The sequence below is a fragment of the Schistocerca cancellata genome, chromosome 9 (genome assembly GCF_023864275.1).
Source record: "Schistocerca cancellata isolate TAMUIC-IGC-003103 chromosome 9, iqSchCanc2.1, whole genome shotgun sequence".
Taxonomy (NCBI): domain Eukaryota; kingdom Metazoa; phylum Arthropoda; class Insecta; order Orthoptera; family Acrididae; genus Schistocerca; species Schistocerca cancellata.
This window is the reverse complement of record NC_064634.1, coordinates 194179428-194200682: the sequence shown is the minus strand read 5'-3', so window position 1 is coordinate 194200682 and position 21255 is coordinate 194179428. Positions and strand designations below refer to the sequence as shown.

The 21255-nt window shown below is 37.0% G+C and overlaps 1 protein-coding gene across 1 annotated transcript in view; it reads right to left on the bottom strand.

The window, feature by feature from the left end:
- LOC126100445 (protein suppressor of forked) overlaps positions 1–21255 on the bottom strand; it is a 148683-nt gene that overhangs the window by 83180 nt on the left and 44248 nt on the right. The window contains 1 exon segment of the mRNA XM_049911052.1: positions 12471–12503. Coding sequence (XP_049767009.1) covers positions 12471–12503 — 33 coding nt within the window.

Genomic DNA, 21255 nt, shown 5'->3' with positions numbered 1-21255 from the left:
TGTAGGTTGCAGTAGATACTGGGAGATGATGAAGCTTGCACAGGATAGAGTAGCATGGAGAGCTGCATCAAACCAGTCTCAGGACTGAAGACCACAACAACAACAACAGGCTGTCTTACAAAAAGTGCTGCCTTAACACTGGGCTGAAGGTGAGGCAAGGAACAATATTTCAAGAAAGATCACTGCCACCACATTGGGAGCTAGTCCTCATATTCTGAGGATGTCTGCTCTTGCTTTGCACTCAATAGCTTCAGAGTACACTTCACCTGTATAGCATGCATCTGCTCACACCAAGCAGGTTGACACTACGCCAAGGTGTACGAAGCCAATTCCAGTTGACAAACTGTCAGAAGAGCGATCACTGCTGATGTAGAGAAGGAAAAGCAGATCAGTCATCCCATCATTCAATGCACGATTATCAAGCTAGTCTGTCAACTAAAATCTAGAAACAGCTCCATTGCTAGAAGTCTGCCGCTGGTCGGTTGACTTGGGGAAGGGGACCAAACAGCAAGGTCATCAGTCCCAGCAGATTAGGGAAGGATGGGAAAGCAAGTCAGCCATGACCTTTCCAAAGGAACCACCCAGCATTTGCCTGAAGCGATTTAGGGAAATCAAAGAAAACCTAAACCAGGATTGACAGGCACGGGTTTGAACCCTTGTTCTCACAAATCTAAGTCCAGTGTGCTAACCAGTGCGCCACCTCACTCAGTTCTGCCACTGGAGGGAAAACTGAAGTCCCACTGCATAACCTAAGGGAAGATTAATCTGCCATCATATATCCGTGCAAAGCAAGAGCTACAGTGGTTGAAATATTTATTGAATCACCATGAATTACTTCGTCTTTTTGTCTTTTGCAGCAGTTTGCTTCAGGTTATACCAGTCCCATTGTTGTTGAACTTTATTAACATATTTTTGCCTTTATAATCTGACTTCTCCACACATGTTTTCCAACAATACACAACTCTTTGTTGTTGTCGTTTGGTTTTACAATGAAACCAGTGTTTATACTGCCATTTTTGAGTTGAGACTTTGCAGTGAGAAGATGGGCAGGTCAGTCGAATTAACACCAGAATTATTTGTCTGTTGGTCTCAGCACCATAGAGATAGTCTCTAAGACAGGATTTAATCAGTCTACGATTTCAACATTACTCGAAGTAAAAAACACAGGGAAAAAGGAAATGTTGATCGTGAGAAAGGAAGAGGTTGGAAAAGGGTGTCTACTGCCAAACAGGACAGGGTATTGAAAAGGCTTTCTTTCACTCAAGTAATCGCCTGTCATCAACTGAACTAAAGCGAGACTGGGAAGAAATGTGCAACATCTCAGTAACCAGTAGAACTGTAAGAACTCTCAGCCTGTAGTTCTAGAAGGAAGCCTTTATTGACCAAGATAATGCGACAACAGCGACTAAAATGGGCAAAGGCATATGTGACATGGACACCAGAGATGTGGAGCAAAGTAATCTTTTCAGACGAGTCCAAATTTAATCTGAATGGCTCAGATGGACAAGTGTTTGTGCGTCAAAAGCTGAAGAATTTTTGCCATCGTGCAAAACACATACAGCCAAACACCCAAACGGACAGATGGTTTGGGGCTGCATTTCCAGTCACGACGTAAGTCATCTGGACTTCATCAATGGTACTGTCAATGCAGATGCCTACATAAGCATCCTTGAATGGAAGCTTATGCCAACCATTAGAGACAAGTTTGGAGATGTTTCCAATTGCATTTTTCATGACGACTCCGTTCCTTGCCATAGAACTTTGAAGGTGAGTCCTATGACTAATATTAGTACCAAACATGAAGCAGATTACTTTCTTGGTTAATTATCACGTACTTCTACAGTTCAGGTAAAATCTTTCCTTTGACAAAATGGGGGCTCGAGTATTAGAGTGGCCTGGAAACAGCCCTGATTCAATCCTATTGAGAACTGTTGGAGACCCTTGTGTATGTGTTGTTTCATGAACTGAGTGAGGAGTACATTACAAAGTTAGTTCTTTCAATGCCTTCACAATGCCAAGCAGAGATTAACGCGTGTGGTGAAACAACAAAGTATCAGATGCAACAATGTATTTGTATGAGGAAGTACAAACACTAAAACCCATCAGTTTTATGTTATAGCATTAATATGCAGTGTTTCTTTCAACATTAGTATTCATATTTCAGAATAGCTGACATATCCACTTACACTCATTTTTCAAGAAAGTGTTAAATTATAAGAAACAAACATTTTATAGAAAGAAAAATGAAGAATTAAAACAAATTGACTAAAGTTATTGAGTATATTCATTTCTGATAGAAATCAAGAGAAATCAGGCAAATTTAGCTTAGTTCTTCAATGACTTTAACAAAAATTGTTAATTTAAAAGGCGATGCAATGAATATTTCCACTACTGTATCTGCTGAAAATGTTCTGCATTACCCTGTTTGGAGATCAATCGTCTTAAAATGGGCATCCTTCATTGCGAGACCAACACCCAAATATGGGGCATCCCTCCCAGCAGATGGAGACGCATCTAGTGAGTGCAAAACCCGAATCACTTGCTCATATGCCCTCTATTGCAACACTCTTGCATAATGTAAGATTGGATTGTAGCAAATAACAAGGCCATCAGAGTTCCCACATTCTAGAAATGTGGACCATATGCATAAACGAATAAATTGAGTCAAACCGTACAGAGAAAAATATTTGAAATATGAAGCTTCATACTACAAAGTTTCATCAGAGGAAAACTGAATGAAGAAAAGTAATAAGTTATGAGAGAATTGTTGGGCAGTGCCTACCTTCAGGAGGCACAAAGAGTGTAGTACTGCAGACAGACATACTCAGAAGTTATACACTTCCTGACTTTCAGAACTAATAGTTCCCTTCCTCAGCAGATTGGGAGGGGTTTTGGGGGAGGACTCATTGGCAAAGGTTAAAAAGAAGGGCACGTCACTCAAATCCTAGGATGGGAACAACTCACTGTAAGAGAGGATGAGGATCAAGTAAGATCTTTGTCAAACATTGTCCCAACTACAGGTGGGTATCTCGCATCCTGGAATCTGAGTGACCTGCCCTCCCTTTTAAGATTCACCTATCAGTTCCTTCTTCCCAAGTAAGGAATTATTTGTTCCAAAAGCTAGGAAACTTATCACTTCTACTTGTGTGTGTTCATCAGCAGTACTACACCTTTTTTTTTATCCCCCCCTGAAGGTAAGCAGTCACCAAAAATTCTGTATCAAATATATTACATATTTTCCCTGTCTTGTTAAGTAAATTATAACAGCAGCTATACCCAGTAACAACAGTTTTTACATAAACTAAAACAACTGCCTACAAATATCATTTCTACACAAATTACACAGTGACGAACAATATGTTAACATCCTTTTAATGCTATGTGTCATATTTTTAAGAAACTGTTATATAAGAAAGGATACCGTAGGTGTGAAACGGTGGTCCAATGTAAGAGAGGACCTGATGGACCGTATCGCATCAGGTTAAATAAATACACTAGAAAAATAAATTAATATGCCACTGAGGTATTAAAGAAAAAAAGAGGGATACAAAGGCTAGAATTTAATGTACTGTGAACACTGACGACTAGAACAGATTGAAAGGATGAGGGAAAATAGCAGTGACCTTTGTAAGGAACCAACATAGATCCTCTAGCGACATATTTTATGAAAATTTTAAATCGGCGAATGTGAACATGGATTTAAATCCCATTCTCATCCATACAAACCCAGTGTCTTTAACAACTGTGGTACTTCAGATGTACCCTGTTAATCCACTGTTCGGTATTGCACTGTACATTTCAGTAATGCTTGCTTATAGTAAAGCTTTAAGCTTTATGTCATCAACCACCACATCAAGAATTTAGCCCTCCACAATGATGATTATTTTCTCCTGGAGTCACCATCAATATCATTACACCCAGTGCACTACCCAAGAACAGACTTTTTCATTTATACCTCCATGTTATGGAAATAGGTCACCTCCTCACTATACTTAGCTTGCTGAAGGCTAATCCTTTCATCGAGTGATTACTTTCTGTTCTTAAATAAGGTTTTCTTCACAGATACCTATCTCCTGTCTCATTTCACAGAATCCAAATCACCTCAACCCACCATATGCAGATGTCATGTTTATCTTTTGGTAGAACTTAAGCGGTGTGACCCAGCACATGTTCATACGTAGCCTCAACTCTAACCCATGAACATTTAGCTATTACTATAATCATTTAGATAGAGGGAAAACAATAATCACAACTAAGTCATTATCATCGTCACCATCATCAAACTATCAGCAACTGTAACATATACACAATATAGTCAGTCCCTCAAAACCTGTCTCTGAACTTTTTTTTCATTATTTGAGCAATGAGGAAACTGCTTGAAGAAATACAAGAAGCCATTTACTTACGCTTTTATTTATGACAAGACATGTTTTGGGCTTTAGCCCTTCTGCTGGTGGCTTCGCAATGTTACACATTTATTTCCACTATATTAAATACATTTTTAATGCTTCAGCTGTTCTGAGCAAAATAATTTCTTTAAGCTCTACATACAGGATGTACATGAAGTCCAGGAACACTTAATTATTTCTTGCACAAGCACTAAATATTGTACAGATGTCATATTGCATTTTGAAGAGAAACTCTGAAACTTTTTTTTACAAACATTCGATATGCGAACCATGAGTGACCCGACAGGCAATGTTAATCGAATTTTTTTCCACACCCGTCCCAGCATGGCACCATCGACTGTGGCCGTTGCTTCCTGTATTCTCTCCCAGAGCTCTGCTACATCACGTGGTAGAGGTGGTACATACACCAGATCTTTAATGTGTCCCCACAGAAAAAAAGACACGAAGTGAGATCTGGTGATCAGGGAGGCCATTTCATGAAACAGCACACTCCACAACTGAACTCACCAGGTTTGCGACTAACGCTGACTATCGGCAAATTACCAAACTACGCTGTGACGGTATACATGGGAGGGGGGGGGGGGGGGGCTTTCAGGGTTTTCTTCAAAATGACATATGTATGATATCTATACAATGTTTGGTTCTGGTGCAATAAATAATTGAAAGGTTCCCTGACTTTATGTACACCCTGTATTTCCAAGTCACTCACAAAAATCTAATCAACAACTAAGGGCTCTTACTTTAAATTCTACATATCTCCGTGTATATTAGAACATGACTGCTAAAGAAATTGTTATTTTGCACTGACAGCTGCAGCATTCAAAATGTGGAGGGAATATTGATCACAAATATTTAACTGTATTAAGCTCCTTGAAAATGTTCAATCCATCTTGGATGCTGTATTTCTTAAGGTATTTAAGATATTTTAACTTCAAGACAAAGACAGCTTACTGAATTCAAAATCACCTGTTGTGATGGCATTTGCATTGCTGTTTCAACTGAGCAAGACCTTTTCTTATAAACATTGCATTCCAGATAACTTTTAGATCTGATTGTAATTCTAAGTAATTAATGGCTGAAGAGTTATTACCGTTCCATGCTAGCCCAACATCAAAATATTAGAAGAGCTAAAGTCGTACAAGCTTGTTGCCAATTTTTGTTTTTCTTAAGAGAGAAATTGTATGTTATGGGTGGAAAAGTGAATGTCCCAACTAAACAGTTCTGGAAACTTAGTAAATTACTGTAAAGTACATACCTACAACTTTTATTTAGTAACTTTCAATGTTTTAATGGAGCTTTGAAGCTTTAACAATGATCACATAAATTAGGTCTAAGCCTACTGGAAAGTATACGCATATTAATTTATAACACACAGTCGTTTGATCAATATCCCAACTATTTACACCAAGTACATCTGCTTAAGTAGTATCCAACAGTGAAACACCAATGCAGATTTAAAAATGATACATGCAAGTTTTACCTCCTTGAAACACTCCAGTGACATATCAAAAAGAAAAAGAAATGAGAAACTGTTTCCAAAGAAGAGTGAAGTACTTTTGCAGTTTTGAGGAAATACTGAAACAGCATATAAATGAAGAACATTTTTCATAACACAACTGAACTTTATTCTTCATTACAGGCTGCTACATACATCAAGAACTGTATGTCGGAAAAGACGGAATATGATAATTTACCATTAAAAAAAAATCTTGTGTTGATATATGTGTATTACATTTACAATTTTTTTACTATTAATGTCACAAAATGCAGTGAATTACAATTACGGAAAAAAAACACATACAGCTTACTGTTTCCATAATATGGTTTGCACTGTCTCAAATTTCTCAAAATAATACAATTCTGCCTCCATACTCATGTTTCTCTCTTAAGAACTTACTACAGCCACAAAATATGTGTAACATGAGTAAAAGCAAATGATTTGCAATGGATGAACCTCTTCTATAGAGCTGGAATAAATATTCCAAAATTCTGCTGCTGCTCTCTGCCTTTGATCTACTTTCTTTTTATGTTTCAAATGTAATTAATGCCTGCTTCCCATGAGCATGGAACAAGCACCAGATTATCACTTAAATCAGGACGTTAGCCGTATATCAGCAACAGTTACGACAGCCACACACAAATATGGAGCTCTATATTACACTTCACAATGATCCAGATCCATACTGCTATTATTTATTAAGAAATTTCTCAAAAATGTTGTGCTACAGTCTTTTACTTTTAAGAGCTATGTTCATGTATGTGTGTTTCAAGAAGTACTGTTCCCTTATTGAAGTGTAGTTTACAAAATGAACAACTATAGCAATGTCATTTTTATAATTAAAATGAGAAAAAAATTCTAAAAATGCTAAAAGACACCAAATGAGAACTGGGACTCAACTCAACTACACAACTTAAGAAGTATAGAAGATGCAGAAAAATTATTTTCTCATTGACCAACATCACTAGTCGTACTGATATATGTGTATTACACAATTACCTCTACTTTTTCTCCTCATACTGAATTTAGAAGTAAAATTATGTAGCAATTTTTAGGTACATGTTTCAGAATCAATTCTCTAGTATTCAAAATGAACACATGTTTATGGAAGGACAATACGAGATTTATCAACATTTCACCACTACTTTAGCAGAAAATATTCTTTATTTATCTGTTTACAATATTTTTCTGTTCCTTCAAATCAGCTTCTGCCAGCAAATTACTAAAGCTTATAGCTAACACTTAAGCATTTGCATTTTACCTTTTGTAAGAATACATTTTCTTGGAAATTTCCATACAAAGCTTCTGTCTTCAAATATGGTATCTTCACTGTTTTGTGTGCATTCAGTAACTGATAATTTGTTTTATGGGTACAAACTGAATGGGGCTGGCTCGCATTCCTTGAACATGAAGTAGAAGTCACCTGGCAAGACTCATTAACAAGTGATCTCTCTTGGGATAAAAAACACACAAGAGTTTCGAAGTTCATTAGCAAAACCAACTCTCTCCCATAATAATTTTTTGTTTCAGATTTCTAACAGCTGTCTTATGATTTAAGCTATTCTGTAAACTTTCAGCCAATGGGCAAAATTAAAAAAACAACTCTTAACCACAACATGAACTGTTACCTTACACTTTCTTGTCTTCTATGCAAATAAGTTCCAAATAAAACATGTCTCAAGGTTCAGTAACTTGAGACATTAAACAGCAATGTGTAAAAGGTTCGAAAAGCACTAATGGTACAAAGTGTTGAGAAATTTTGCCCACAATAACACAATTTACTACATACTGAGAACAACATACGAACATTATGGACCCTACACTGAAACTGTTTTAAACTAAACTCTGGTAAATTGAGGTGAAATAATTCAATAATAAAAATGTAAGTACAGTGTATTTAAATTCCATTTTTTAATTGCATCTAAACTTTGAAACAACAACACTTATTATTTCAATGTTATCATCCATTAACTGCTTATCAATTAACATTACAGACCATAAAATCTGTCAAAAGACTTGTGTCCTCGAGATTCCTTTCCAAAATTCTTAGAAAGATTATTCCTCAAACACACCTTCTACATGAGCAAGTTTTGGTAATATCATTCACCTGGACTCCTCAGAAATAGAAGCTTGTTTAATTTGTTTATCCCCTCCAAGACAACAATCATTTTTTTGATAACCTTCAGAGATCCCAGTCTATAGGACAGTGGCTTGTACCTTGAGCCAGCATGAACTTCGAGCTGATCTTATATCTCTGGTCTATACTCTCAGTAATTTCCACACCACATATTTCCTACTTTGAAATGCGTGTAGCCAGCTATTACAGGACCAAGGAACAATTATTTCAATGTCCTAGACATTGTTTCTTTCCGCAAAAAGAAAGTTTTTGTTCTTAGTTCAATGCTGTTCTAGCTACAAATGCACAAATAGAATTAAAACATAAATGGTTGGTAATTATTGTAGATAAACTATCATGTTAATTTTCATATCTTTACTTATTTTAGCTTATGTAACCATTTATTGAAGTGGGAGGAAAGTACCTTGAGTCAGGAAAATGATCATGGCCCAGTGTACTTTGTAACAGAAATTTACAATATGGCAATAAAGTTTAAAAAATAGAAAAGCTAGACAGGCTTAAAACAATAAAAGTAATTTGTTTCTTTTAAATGTTAATTAACATGAACGTTTTAGGCCTATTTGTTAACCAGAAAAAAATAGTGTGTTTATTTGGATTTCAGTTTGTTAGCCAAGTGTTTATGTTCAATAAAGTTTAATATTATATGACTTGTCCACTTATTTTTAAGCTGTGGCTCATGGTACAAGACCACATTGTACTTTAAGCCAAATACAACACTTTGAAAAATTATGGTACAACCTTTTAATAAACTATTATGTATTGTGAACCATTTGATGAGTAAGAAAAGTACTGAAATGGTTAAATAAGCTCATTACAATCCCAATTACTGTGTCTGCTATGATGGTAAAAAAAGTAATTAAAAAACCATGCTACACACAGAAGCCCATCTCCTTATACTTCAATTCAGATTAAAAGTCAATACCTGTACATTTTGATACATGTCACACACTATCAAAGAGTCTGCCCTCCTTTCCGCCAAATTACACTCATTATATTAATGATTTTGACAACTATATCCTTCCACTCTCATCCCAAATGTGGATTAGTTTGCCTACAAAAACATTTCTCGAGCTATTTTTAAGACAAATACTATACATTAAATCACATATCAGTGTTTTCTGAATCAATCTAATATTATCCTAGAATTTATGAAAGAAAAAGGTCAATGTACTTGTTTTATAGCAACTACCCCCTGCAAAGTTGTTGACTAAGTATCTCCAGAAGAGACTACTCAGTTCAACTTTGTCGAGTTCCATAACCCTTTTAACATCATCCACAACTGTTGAATCATCGTAATACTTTCAGTAACAATTGAAAGAGCACACAAGTTTAGAGCATTTTCAAATTGTAAGAGAGTGGCCCCACACAATCAACATTAACTCCAAAAGCATTGGAGCTGCACAAATAAAAAAAAAATTAACTTATTGTTGACATGAGATTAGGCTGTTTAATCTATTTACATCTAAACATAATAAAAAGTAGAACATTAGGTTTCAGCAAAAGCATAGTTTCCACATACAAATAAAAAGAAAATAAAAAATTAATGTGTTAAGTTTATAATTCCTGGTATATACTGTGCTGACATTTATTCATGGAAAAAGCTAACTGACTAATCATAAAGCTTTGTGGTACTTAAATAAGGGAGTATGTCTTGCAGATGCTGCTTTAAACAGTCACAAATAGAAACAAAATTATCAAAAGGTATCAATCTATAAGAAATTAACTGGACTGGAAAGAAAAAAATTATCTAGAGAGCAAGAATGAATTGACAACCCATCACCTGCAGAAACATGTCTGAAGTACTGAGAATTTGTGTTTCGTTTGGTATCAATTTATTGCTGAGACGGACAATATGCCAGTTTTTCACACTTACTGATTTTAACAGATAAAGGCAAAAGCGTCTGAACCAAATCAAATAAAAAATTACGCATAAATAAATGTACCAAGAGAGAAATTGCTAGGCATTTATAAAAAGAATTAAAGTAAATAATTAGCAAATTGTTTAAATTCTTTTTCTGTGGGTCTTTGGCAGCCGAGTAAAATTATAGCAGCATTCTGGACAGAAGACTTGGGACCTAGGTGAAGAAAATGGACAAATCTACTGGATCATTTTAACACATGACAGAGAAAATTGTGATGATGAGTTTAAGTTTCAATGCAGTATCTCTACTGTTATAACTAGTCTGTTTCCATATCGTAATTTCTAAATGAACTTACTTTCTTCTCTCTCCTCTTCGGCCCGTAAAGTAAAACAAAGTCTTATCACTTTCTAGTGTTTCCATCAGTCCTTTTATGACTTTCAAGAAACAGGGCTTTTGCTACTGCTTTCACACATAGGTAATTAATGTTTTTGTTTTGTTTTGTTTGAAAAGTCAACAGTCACTGGGTAACAGATACCCTCAATCAAGGTTTGTCCACACAAATCACTTCCATCAACAACAAAATGTCAATGGTAAATTATGAAACAAATCAAATCACAGAAACACTAAAAGGCGGATAGTGCATTAAACTAAACAAAAGTAAGAATACACCAACTTTCATCCACAATTAAAGTACACACCACTTCTTCTACAATCCACAAAATAAAGTGCTTCCTAAAACCAATACTGTTTTCTGTAACAGAGTTGATGAGATTTATCTAACACTGCTGCTTACTGGTTCATTAAGTTGATAAAAATAGTGATATAAGGAGTAAAGTAGATGCAGCAATATAATGAAACACACACACACAGCAAAAATAGGCTGATTTCGAAAGTGAAATTTCTGATATTTTTAGAACATAACTTAGTACAAATGTTCGTGTTCTGTAAGACATACAAACTAGACAGTTGAAATAATCACGAAACACTGACACAAAGTACAACATAAAATAATCTATAATACAGCTGAAGTGTATATCAAACTTCTGTTAAACCATACTGCTTTGCATTTTATTTTTATGCAGTAGACTGAGAGACGTAAATATTTTACACAATGTATTTTACACAACGAAATTACAAATACTACTTGTTAAACAGAAACCAAGTGCAGTCCCAAGAGTTAAAAAAAAATGTCTTTATTGAATTCTATATATTACATAAGATCCATATGGGGGACTGCATATGAAATGATGGTCATGGGTCGATTAATAAATGACCCTTTAACACAGCCTTGCAATAAAGAGACACATTGAAACAGAATTTGATGAAATGAAAGAGCTCTTACAAAAATATTAGTTCTCATTTTGTGATGCAATACGAAATACCATCTTTGCACATATTAGAAGCTGTCCAATCAAGTGTACACACTATAATGGTACAAAAACACACAAAAAAAAAACATAGGCCGTGTGTGAATCAAAAATAAATTTTATACTGCAGTTGCATTTCTGAAGTAACAAAGGGGAGGGTAGCAGCAGACAGGATTTCTGCCAAAGTTTATCAAGAGACAAAAATTATGTCCAAAAGTTATTATACTAAAACTATTTCAGTAATACACTGGAGCTCTTCCACTCATCACATTCTATCTCTATTAAGGGGAAAATGTTATATCACACTCTCACTCATTCAGAGAAGTTCTTGAATATACACTGCTTCCTACTGAAGCAATCAACACAGTTCATTAAATGTTCAATCAAAAAAATTTTAATACACTCAAGAACTTCATTACCCACTCAACAGAGAGGAGGGAATTAGGCATTGTTAACTCAGAAAGTGGCACTTTCTGGCACTTGGCAAACTATATTAATCAAAGGTACCAAGTCTCCTGTGAAGAATGTTCTGGTGTGTAAGATTTACACTAAATTCTCTCAATTTGCACACAATATGACCACAGTCATTTGATGAACTGCAATAAATTTATAAAAATCTCTTCATCAATTTCCATTTTCTCCCCATCACGTGCTTCATACTACTACGAAAATAAATCATTTTCATGGAAACGGGTACTACATATAGAACTCAAGACACAGTGAACTCCCGCACTATTATGACAACATACTTAGAGAGAACCACAGTTTTTGTTGTGTTTCACAAAGACAACTGTTTAAAGATTTCATTGCTTTCCTCTCTACTCCCAATCTACAATGGAAAATAGAAACAAATACAGGTTACTTTCGCAGAAAAACATTTCTGTTACCAATTCCTTTTGTTCAAAACCAACAGGGTAATGCATCAACCCACCAATGTGAAAAGGACTTGCTCAAAGGCAATTGCCAGCAAAAATGCTCCACTGAGTCTTGTTTAGACACACACAAAGAAATTTAAACAAAAATATATGTTTCTAATACAAAAATTTGTGATTTCCATCTAGTCAGCCAAAATTGCCAGAAAACATCACCTCCCAAGTGTTGTACACGAAGTCCAAATGAAAAATAACTTGTCTTAAATGAATCAGCATTTTTATTTACCAATATCAGAAATAAAACATTATCACTAAGATCACATACCTTTTCTACTTTCTCATAATTTCTTGCCTTCATCTGAAAAGGAGAAATACAAACAAATTAATTTACAGGTAGTAATTAAGACATACATAAAATTTGGATGTACAGTCTCAGATATGATTTTTGACATTGATTCAAAATTCTCAACAAGTCCTAAGACTCGGAGATCAATGAACCTTCAATTTTGCGCAGTGTTTGGTCATCATGAAGATTATGGAAAATCTGCTGCGCACTATGTTCTCATATGGATTAAATGAATACAAACAGAGGGCACAATAAAAGTACACCATTTTTAATATCTAAACTTTTACAATAACATTTGTCCTCAGAAACACAGAACTGGACCTTACTACAATTATATTACATATAATGAAGGCCATCTGACTTCTGAATGTGCTCAGCATTACAGGATACCATCAAGCAAGAGGTGCATGCAATGGACTTGACTAATCTCCAAGACTCAAGGAGAATTGTTGATCATGTTCAGAGAGATTTCGGGATTGCAGCTGGTCATTGTAAACTTCTCTCCACAATATTTCGACTGGACATCTGTCAGTCATCTTCAAGTGAGCCGTCAAAGACTGATGAAGCTGTTCTCCGCTGCACCTCATATAGCGCACTGAGAGTATTACTATGCACGTGTTAGAGTCACAGTGACCGAAGGACCACACCACTCGCTGGCAGTGCCCTAGCTGGTGGAACTGCAAAGGTAAGCTGTCTTCGGCATTGTCGCTCACTTCAATCATTGGAGTATTCCCACATCTTCGTCTGGAGCAAATCTCCAACATGACAGTAATATAATCTCTAAAGAAAAGGTTGCACTACAATATCTCAGAGCATCTGGACATAGTGGTACTGAAGGCTGATAAAGGTACTTAGTTTGTATTTGGAGAAGATGTATGACCCACTTAGTGATAATATGTACAAAAAGACTGATCACTACCCTCCAGCACACGTGCAACAGAAGACATATACACTCCTAAATTCTTCCTCGTTTCCTCCAGAGACGATTAAGTGGTTACGACCACATGACAGCATGCCGCCAAGTCTATATGACCGTCCTTTATGGGCTATACTGAATAATATTGATGCCCCCACATATGATTTAGCCAAACATGTGCTTGCTTGCTGAGACCATTGGTTGGCAAATATTATATACAGAACTCAGCAGATTTTATCAACAGAACTGGGCTCTCCACCTACGTAGTTAACATCTTTTAGTGAGTTTTGATACAGGATCTCTTTCTACATAGGTACCACCTGCTGATTCCTTGGTACTAATTGGTAAACAGTTTCAGGCATGTTCTTTCCTATTGTATGTTTAACCAAAAAAAAATTTAACAGATTGACGGCATTATCATGGGTGGCCTTTTGTCTTCCCTGGTGGCTAACTTTTTTATGGGGGATTTTGAGGAGGGAGCACTTCAGTCAGCAGTTCTTAAATCAACTGTTTTTTGGAGGTACATATATGATATTTTCATAGAGTGGCCCTGCAGAGAAGATAAGTTAATGGAGTTTTTACATCATATGAACTCCATCCATGAGAACATTCAATTTACTATGGAATTCAAGAAAGATGGCTCTCTCCAACTCCTGAATGTTTTGGCTAGAGAGAGAGAGAGAGAGAGAGAGAGAGAGATATCTAGGACATTACCTTTATAGTGAGCCCATTCACACTGATTTGTACTTTTACTCTTCAAGTTGCCATCACCCATCCCACATCACGAGTATGCTTAAAACCCTTGTATATACATAGAGCCCATACAGTATCGGATGCAGACAGTTTGCCTAAAGAGCTTGCACATTTAAGACCAGTGTTCAGTGACAATGGATACTCTACCTGGCAAATTAGCACGGCATTATCGGTAAAAAACAAGAATCGGAAAGTGGATAATGAGGAGAATGTGTCAATAAGGTCCATAGCTTTTCTTCCCTTCGTTAAATATTTCCTTCAAAATATCAAGAATTCTTAGTGATATTCAGGTGAAAGTAATTTTCTGCCAATTTTCTAAGACTTTGGACCTGCTGGGATCAGTGAAGGATAGTTTGTTATTGCAGAAGGTGGGAATTTACAAAATACACTGACAGTGTGGTACGGCCTATACAGGACAAACAACATACACTGCGGAAGAATGGTGCACAAAACATAAATGTTGCACTTAACTTCTGCAACCTAGTAAATATGCAACTGCAGAGCATTGTATTGCCAACAGATGTTCAATGGAGTACGACAAAACATCAGTTTTTGCTACAGTTTTTTGGGAGTCCACTATAAAAAATCCATAGAAATATGCACTGCAGAAAATCCAATGAAACGTGACTGGCTACCAACTGGATAACGCGTGGAATCCTGTCACCTCCTAGATTAGCTCCAGACAAACACACCAGAATACTTCGATGATTGCAGCTAGCGCAGTGCCGAAGACATCTAATCTTTGCAGTTCCACCAGCAAGGGTGCTGCAGCCGGGTGATGTGTTCCTTCTGTCACCGTGACTGATGCAGGCGCGACAGTACCCTCAGCACACTACAGAAAGCGTCAGTCTTCAATGGCTCGCATGAAGATGACTGGCAGGTATCCAGTCAAAATATTGTGAAGTTTGCAATAACTGGCTGCAATCTCAAAATCTATTCAAACATTTAATTCACTGGGAAAATTTTAAATTTCACAGCTGCTGACTAATCACAGATCACAGTGGTACCCTAATGCTTTCAATCTCTCACAAATGTTGCCATCATTTTGGTGAAAGTGGGACCGTTACGTTGTAAATATAACATGAATAGATGAGAACATCTACCCACCAAGTAAGGAGAAAAAAGTAAAGAGATTTGGAAACACTTATGTTCGTACATCTTGTGTGTTTTTTCTCCTGTTGCCACTTGGCAAGCAGACTTTTTTATCTATCCATTGTTGGATAGAATATAACGTTGTGGATGCAATTTGTCACCCCATGTCTATCTGTATTCAACTGATGATGGCAGTGATCTTGGAAAGTGTTTTCTCATTAGCTACGTAGTTAGTTTTGACCCACACACTATGCACAGAATTTGTTTTGTTTGTGCATGTGCCCGAGTTTGGATGGATGCAGTGTATCTGCAAGACAGGGTAACAAGGGCAGTCTTTCTGTGCACTGCAGCACCTGCTAGATGGGCAATTACTTCAGACCACTGCTGTCCCAGCTTGGAAATGCGCTATGGGCCACAGAACCTATAAGATCATAGTGATGTCTTGATAAATGAAGTCCATACCTGGATTGTGATGGATTTTCAGAGACAAGCACTGTCTGTATAAAAGTCTGCAAACAATCTAATTAGTATGTTCCAAATTGAGACTAAGAGACAGAATATACATTTTACAAGAAATCGACGTCATTTCGTAGAAGCTGCTTTTCTGAAATGACATTTAAGATAGTGGAGAAGAACATGCACAGGTGACTGAGGCTGCAGCTATGAAATAACTTCATGGTCAGTCTGCCAGAGGATTGCAACACAATAAAGGCAAATAAAAATAGACACAGGAAAGTTACTGAAAAAATTCTTTGAATAGCTCTCTGGCATTTAACATGGAACATTTCACCATACTGTATTTTCAAAAATTTATTGTTCTCATTGATACACTATTAAGTTGGTCAGTCTAATTCGAAAGACCATAAGTGTAAAGTTGGGGTAAAAAATCAAAATATAAAAATAAGCTACAAAATTATATGAATGTTAACTTCACAATTTAAGAAATTTTTACACACTGTGACCAATGGAGTAGGTGGGAGCTACAACTCTAGGTGTACACTATGAATGTGAAGTTATATACCGACTATGTCAACATCATCACATATCACAAATTTGTCCCCCTCCGCATTTTTGTCTGTATGTAGAGGCCAATCTCGGTAACCACCGTAGGGATTTTGACACAGTTTTCACTAACAGGCAGACTGATTTACAAGGAAGGTTTGTGTATATAATTTACTAGTGACCTGCCCCAATTTTACATGAGTAGCATTAAGTATCTACGGCCAGATGATCTTTTAATTACATATACAAAGTTTGGTCATGAATTTGTCTATTACAGAAAACCATATCAAAAACCATACAGGACTTCCTGAGATCAGCCTTCACATACAGGCAGAAAAAGTTATATATTAATTTATAATATGTAGTGACGAGTCATCTGGCCATAGGTACTAAAGGTACCCTTGCAAAGCCAGGAGGGATCACTAGTTACAATCTAATAAGAAAAAATTTAATAAACATTTCAGTAAATCCAATAACTGCCACAAGGCAGCTAGTAAATACTTAGTTTTTTCATTTATTATTTTAAAATACATTTTTGAAAGTATTTAACAGCAATGAATTGTATTCTTGGTATGCAGCAATTCACCCAGCACATTTAAACAAATGAGGTCTATTTAATGTTGACAGAAAACTGTTTTAAGAGAATGCAAAATAAAAGACAATGGCCCCTTCAAGGTCTCTAGATGCAGCAGTTTGAGCAGATAAAGAGAGATTTGTCTTGGCACAGGAGGGTGGAAGGTCTACTGGAGAAGCTGTACAGAATATAGAGGAGGCATGAAAACTTACGACGTAATGAGAACGTATATGAATTGCCTAATACAAAACCCAGTGCTCCATTTTAACGTTTTCTTTCGGCAAGCAACACACACAACTGAACTATACTATCTCATATCATGTGGCAAGAATAACCTTATATTAATGACAAATGTCAGTAAAAATATGAATTTTTAACAATGTAAGTTTCATTAATAATTTTCACTAGCACTCTGCCTTAAGCAAAGCAAAATTATTTCTTTCCAGTTTATCATGCTTAAGACTTGCAAGTTAACTCCTTCATATTAGATAGTTTAAACGTTATAAAACTGCAACTGTAGAGAGATACTGTCTGTTAATATGCCTGACAAGGAGACCTACAGACAACTGAATTTTTGTAATATTTTCTATTTATGGTATGTGAAGTTCAGAACTTAAATATCTATACCCAAAAGCAGTTCAAGGCAACTCTCAAAAATTCTTGATAGAACTGACTGAGGTTTTCTGAGGAACTTTAATTCACTAAAATTATGAAGATTTATGCAATGATCTGCACCACGTCAGAAAACGGCAATTGGGTAATCAATGGTTTGCTGTTTCTAGTCTCCTCCCCCTCCCCATTGTTTTTTTTTTCATTCAGATAAAATACCTACTTCATTTAAATAGAACAGACACTGAGGTTCTGCCTGTTCTGATGTCACGAGCATCCGTCTGGTGCTCCCCAGAATATCTCGAACATAAATCACCACACCAATTCAAATAGAACCTAATTTCCTTTTACCTATAACTGCTATTATTACTTAAACCTACTCCTTTGCAATTCAATTCTCAGCCCTTATGCATATTTCTATAAACACACAGAATCTCGAAATCTCAATTCAGCAGTGAAGGTGCATCACAAATGCCTATTTATCACCATACGCATTTGCACCCTTACACTCAGTTTTAAGGGAGTGTGTCACTAACGTATCTTTCCTCAATTGTTCTAACGGTCTGCACCACAGCAGAGTGACTAACACCATCAAATCTCTGTTCACTTTGTACACAACCACAGTCAACTGCACTTACGGTATACATATATTGCCATCATTTTGGATGTGATCTCCCTCTTTATGAGAGTCCCATTCAGTAAAATTAAAATCTTGAAATTAATTGCAGAGAAGTTCAACAATAGTGTCTCCAAACATTTTAGGCACCTTCTGATGACACTATTTCCTGTTTGGCAGGAAATAATATGAACAAACCAATGGCATTCTAATAGGTGGTCTGTTATCACATGTCATGTCAAACCTACATATGGAACACTGACGTAAAGACACTAGACTCCATTGAGTTCAAACCAACGCATTTCTATCAATATGTGCATGACATTTTGTACTGTGGCCACATGGAACAAAAAAGCTTAAAGACTTCCTGGAACATTTAAACTTCATCCTTCCTTCATTCACACCCCCGAACATTAAAAAGAGGGCAAGCTCCCTTTCCTCGACATGTTAAGAGAAAGTATATATATAGGGCGATTGTGCTAAATAGGGGAAATCCGCAGGAAATGATCCCCACGAGGATAAGAATTATTGATCCATCATTTCTGTACAGTTCAATGGAGTGCACGATACGCTGTGATAAGACCATTAGACGAGGTGTTCAAGACAGTCCCCACAGACCACTAAGCATGCTTGAACACGACACAGTAACAACGGACACACATTAAAATGTGCCATCCTGCAACCAAATGCTGTCACAGGCAGCATGAATGCATTGTTTCAGTATCTGGATGTCCAGCATGGTCTCTGCATACAAGACTTCTTTGAGTGCCCCCCACACCCCGAAATCTGAACGGTTGAGATCTGGCAACCGGGTGGGCCATCATCCAATTCAATGGCTAGAGTAGATGTTGAGATGGCTCCATATGGAAATGTGGAAGTGAGAACCTGAGCTGGTGTAAATAGTTTGTTGCCACCATACAGTGGGGATTCTCTGTAGCCCACATGTGGGCTCCTCGTAAACGTAGCCTCACTTGCGAGTAGGATGGGTGACAGAAATCCCAGCACCATGATGGCCTCTGCAATGAACCAGCAACAAAATCATCGACGAGGAGGTAAATCCGTCGATGTTGATAGTGGCAGCTGTCGTGGAGAATGTTCCACAAAATCAATGGCTTAGTCCCATGTTGGTGGATCAATAGCCTGATAATGATACTGGAGTCTTCATATACAATGTTAGGATATTTCTCCAGGGCCTGTGACCACACTGGGTGCACCAACATTCCATAGTTACCCACTTCTGTTAATTAGCCTGTCAGAAACAGTGTAACACTGTTGCAATTTTTTTTATTGTGAGGTTTCCATCTGCGAGATACTTTTCCCAGTACAGTAGTGCTGATGTCTGCCCACTGCTATTTGCCTGTCTGCATGTAAAGACCATGTCAGCCTTTTCCTGGTTCATATACCAGGCCACTGTGAGTCAGTTCTGCAGAGCATGACACCTCAACATCACAGTGAGTCAGCAGCAGCAGTGAAGCAGATGCCTCTAATGCCAATGTGAGAGTGCAATGCTGTCATGGACAAAATTACTGAATGCTTGAATGCGGAGCTAAGCAGAACACATCCACTTGCCTTGTTTGTTCTCATGTATGCTTTCAATAACTGAAACCTACAATGGCAAAGATCTTTTATCTCCACCTTCAAGTGAGTGTGCCTCCCTTGGAACATATTTCTGGCCACATGTCCATATAATCTTTTTTCTCTTTATCCTCTCATGGATTGTTTCCTCTAGTTTGTCACAATTTAGCAAAATCACCCTGAAAACTCAAAAGACTCTAGTATACAGAGTTTACATTCTTTTAGAAAAGGACAACCTTGGCCAAGAATTATGACATCTGTAAATAGTGGTTAGTTGGTTGATTTTTGGGGAGGGGACCAAACAGCAAGATCATTGGTCTCATCAGATTAGGGAAGGATGGAGATGGGTCAACCATGCCCTTTCAAAGAAACCACCCTGCATTTGCCTGAAGAGTTTTAGGGAAATCACAGAAAACCTAAATCAGGATGGCAGGGCACAGGTTTTGAACCTCCATTCTACTGAATGCTAGTCCAGTGTGCAAACAGTGTTAGGAATGAATGGGTACTTAGAGCACCAAACTGAGTAGGTTTTGAACTCAAAATCAAGAATGCCCAAAAAAGAGCCTCATACTGGCCCAATAGAAGGCAAGTCTGTAAACTTCTATAAAAACATGGCAGCTGGTGTATTTCGGTCCTGTAAACATCTATAAAAATTTTTCTTTGTAATTTTGAACTCAGTCTAGGTCTTCGAAAGCTGGATGTGTCCCTCATGCCATGTAAGTAGCACAAAATACATCTTGAGGAGAAATGCAAGGAACATCAGTGACAACCAAGAAGATCAGCTGCTGCAAATGTGCTTCGAATGTAATTGTGAAATGAAATTTGAAGAGACTAGTATTGTGGTGCAAACAGTTTCTGAGATAGAGTAATTATCGATTCTACTGAAATATAGATGTCAGAAAACCTACAAAACAGGAATGGCAGTTTCAATTTAAATAACACACAATTTATTACATTGCTGGCCATCACATCCAACAGGGCTGCAAAACACTAAGAGCATGGACTTTTTGGGAAATACCACTACAGGCTCTGAAAAACATAGGAGAATCAAAGGGCACAGTGGGCACCAGGAGCCTAATTCAGCTATAGATAGTGATGCATGAGCAAACAATAGTTCATAGTACGATTGGAGTTCAGGCTGCACAACAGCAAAAGCTTAGCTGTTGAGGCCTGCCCAATAGATGATATAACAGCAAAACTCACAGCACCTGAAGATAACAAATGGTTCGACAGCCAAAACGTTGTTCATGAAACAGAAACTTGGCTGTATACTTGAAACCACACCATTAACATACACAATCCTTAAAATGTCACTTGTTGGAAGGCAATTATGTAAGGAATGAACTGCATGTTCAAACAAAGTAAAACATATTTGACATATTGACAACTGACAATTTTGCGTTGACCACAAAGTACAAGAACAGTAAACTAAATGCACATAAGCCACAGCCCAAGTCGGAAATTTACATTGGGGTCAAGTGACTTAGAATAAAAAATGGTCCCCACTCTACCATCTCAGATACGGTTCAACACTTGTTTTTGTATACATACATATGTGTTAGGTCAATGTGCAAAATTTTGGCTCACCATTGAGGACCATACCAAGTCACAAAGCACAGTATGAAGA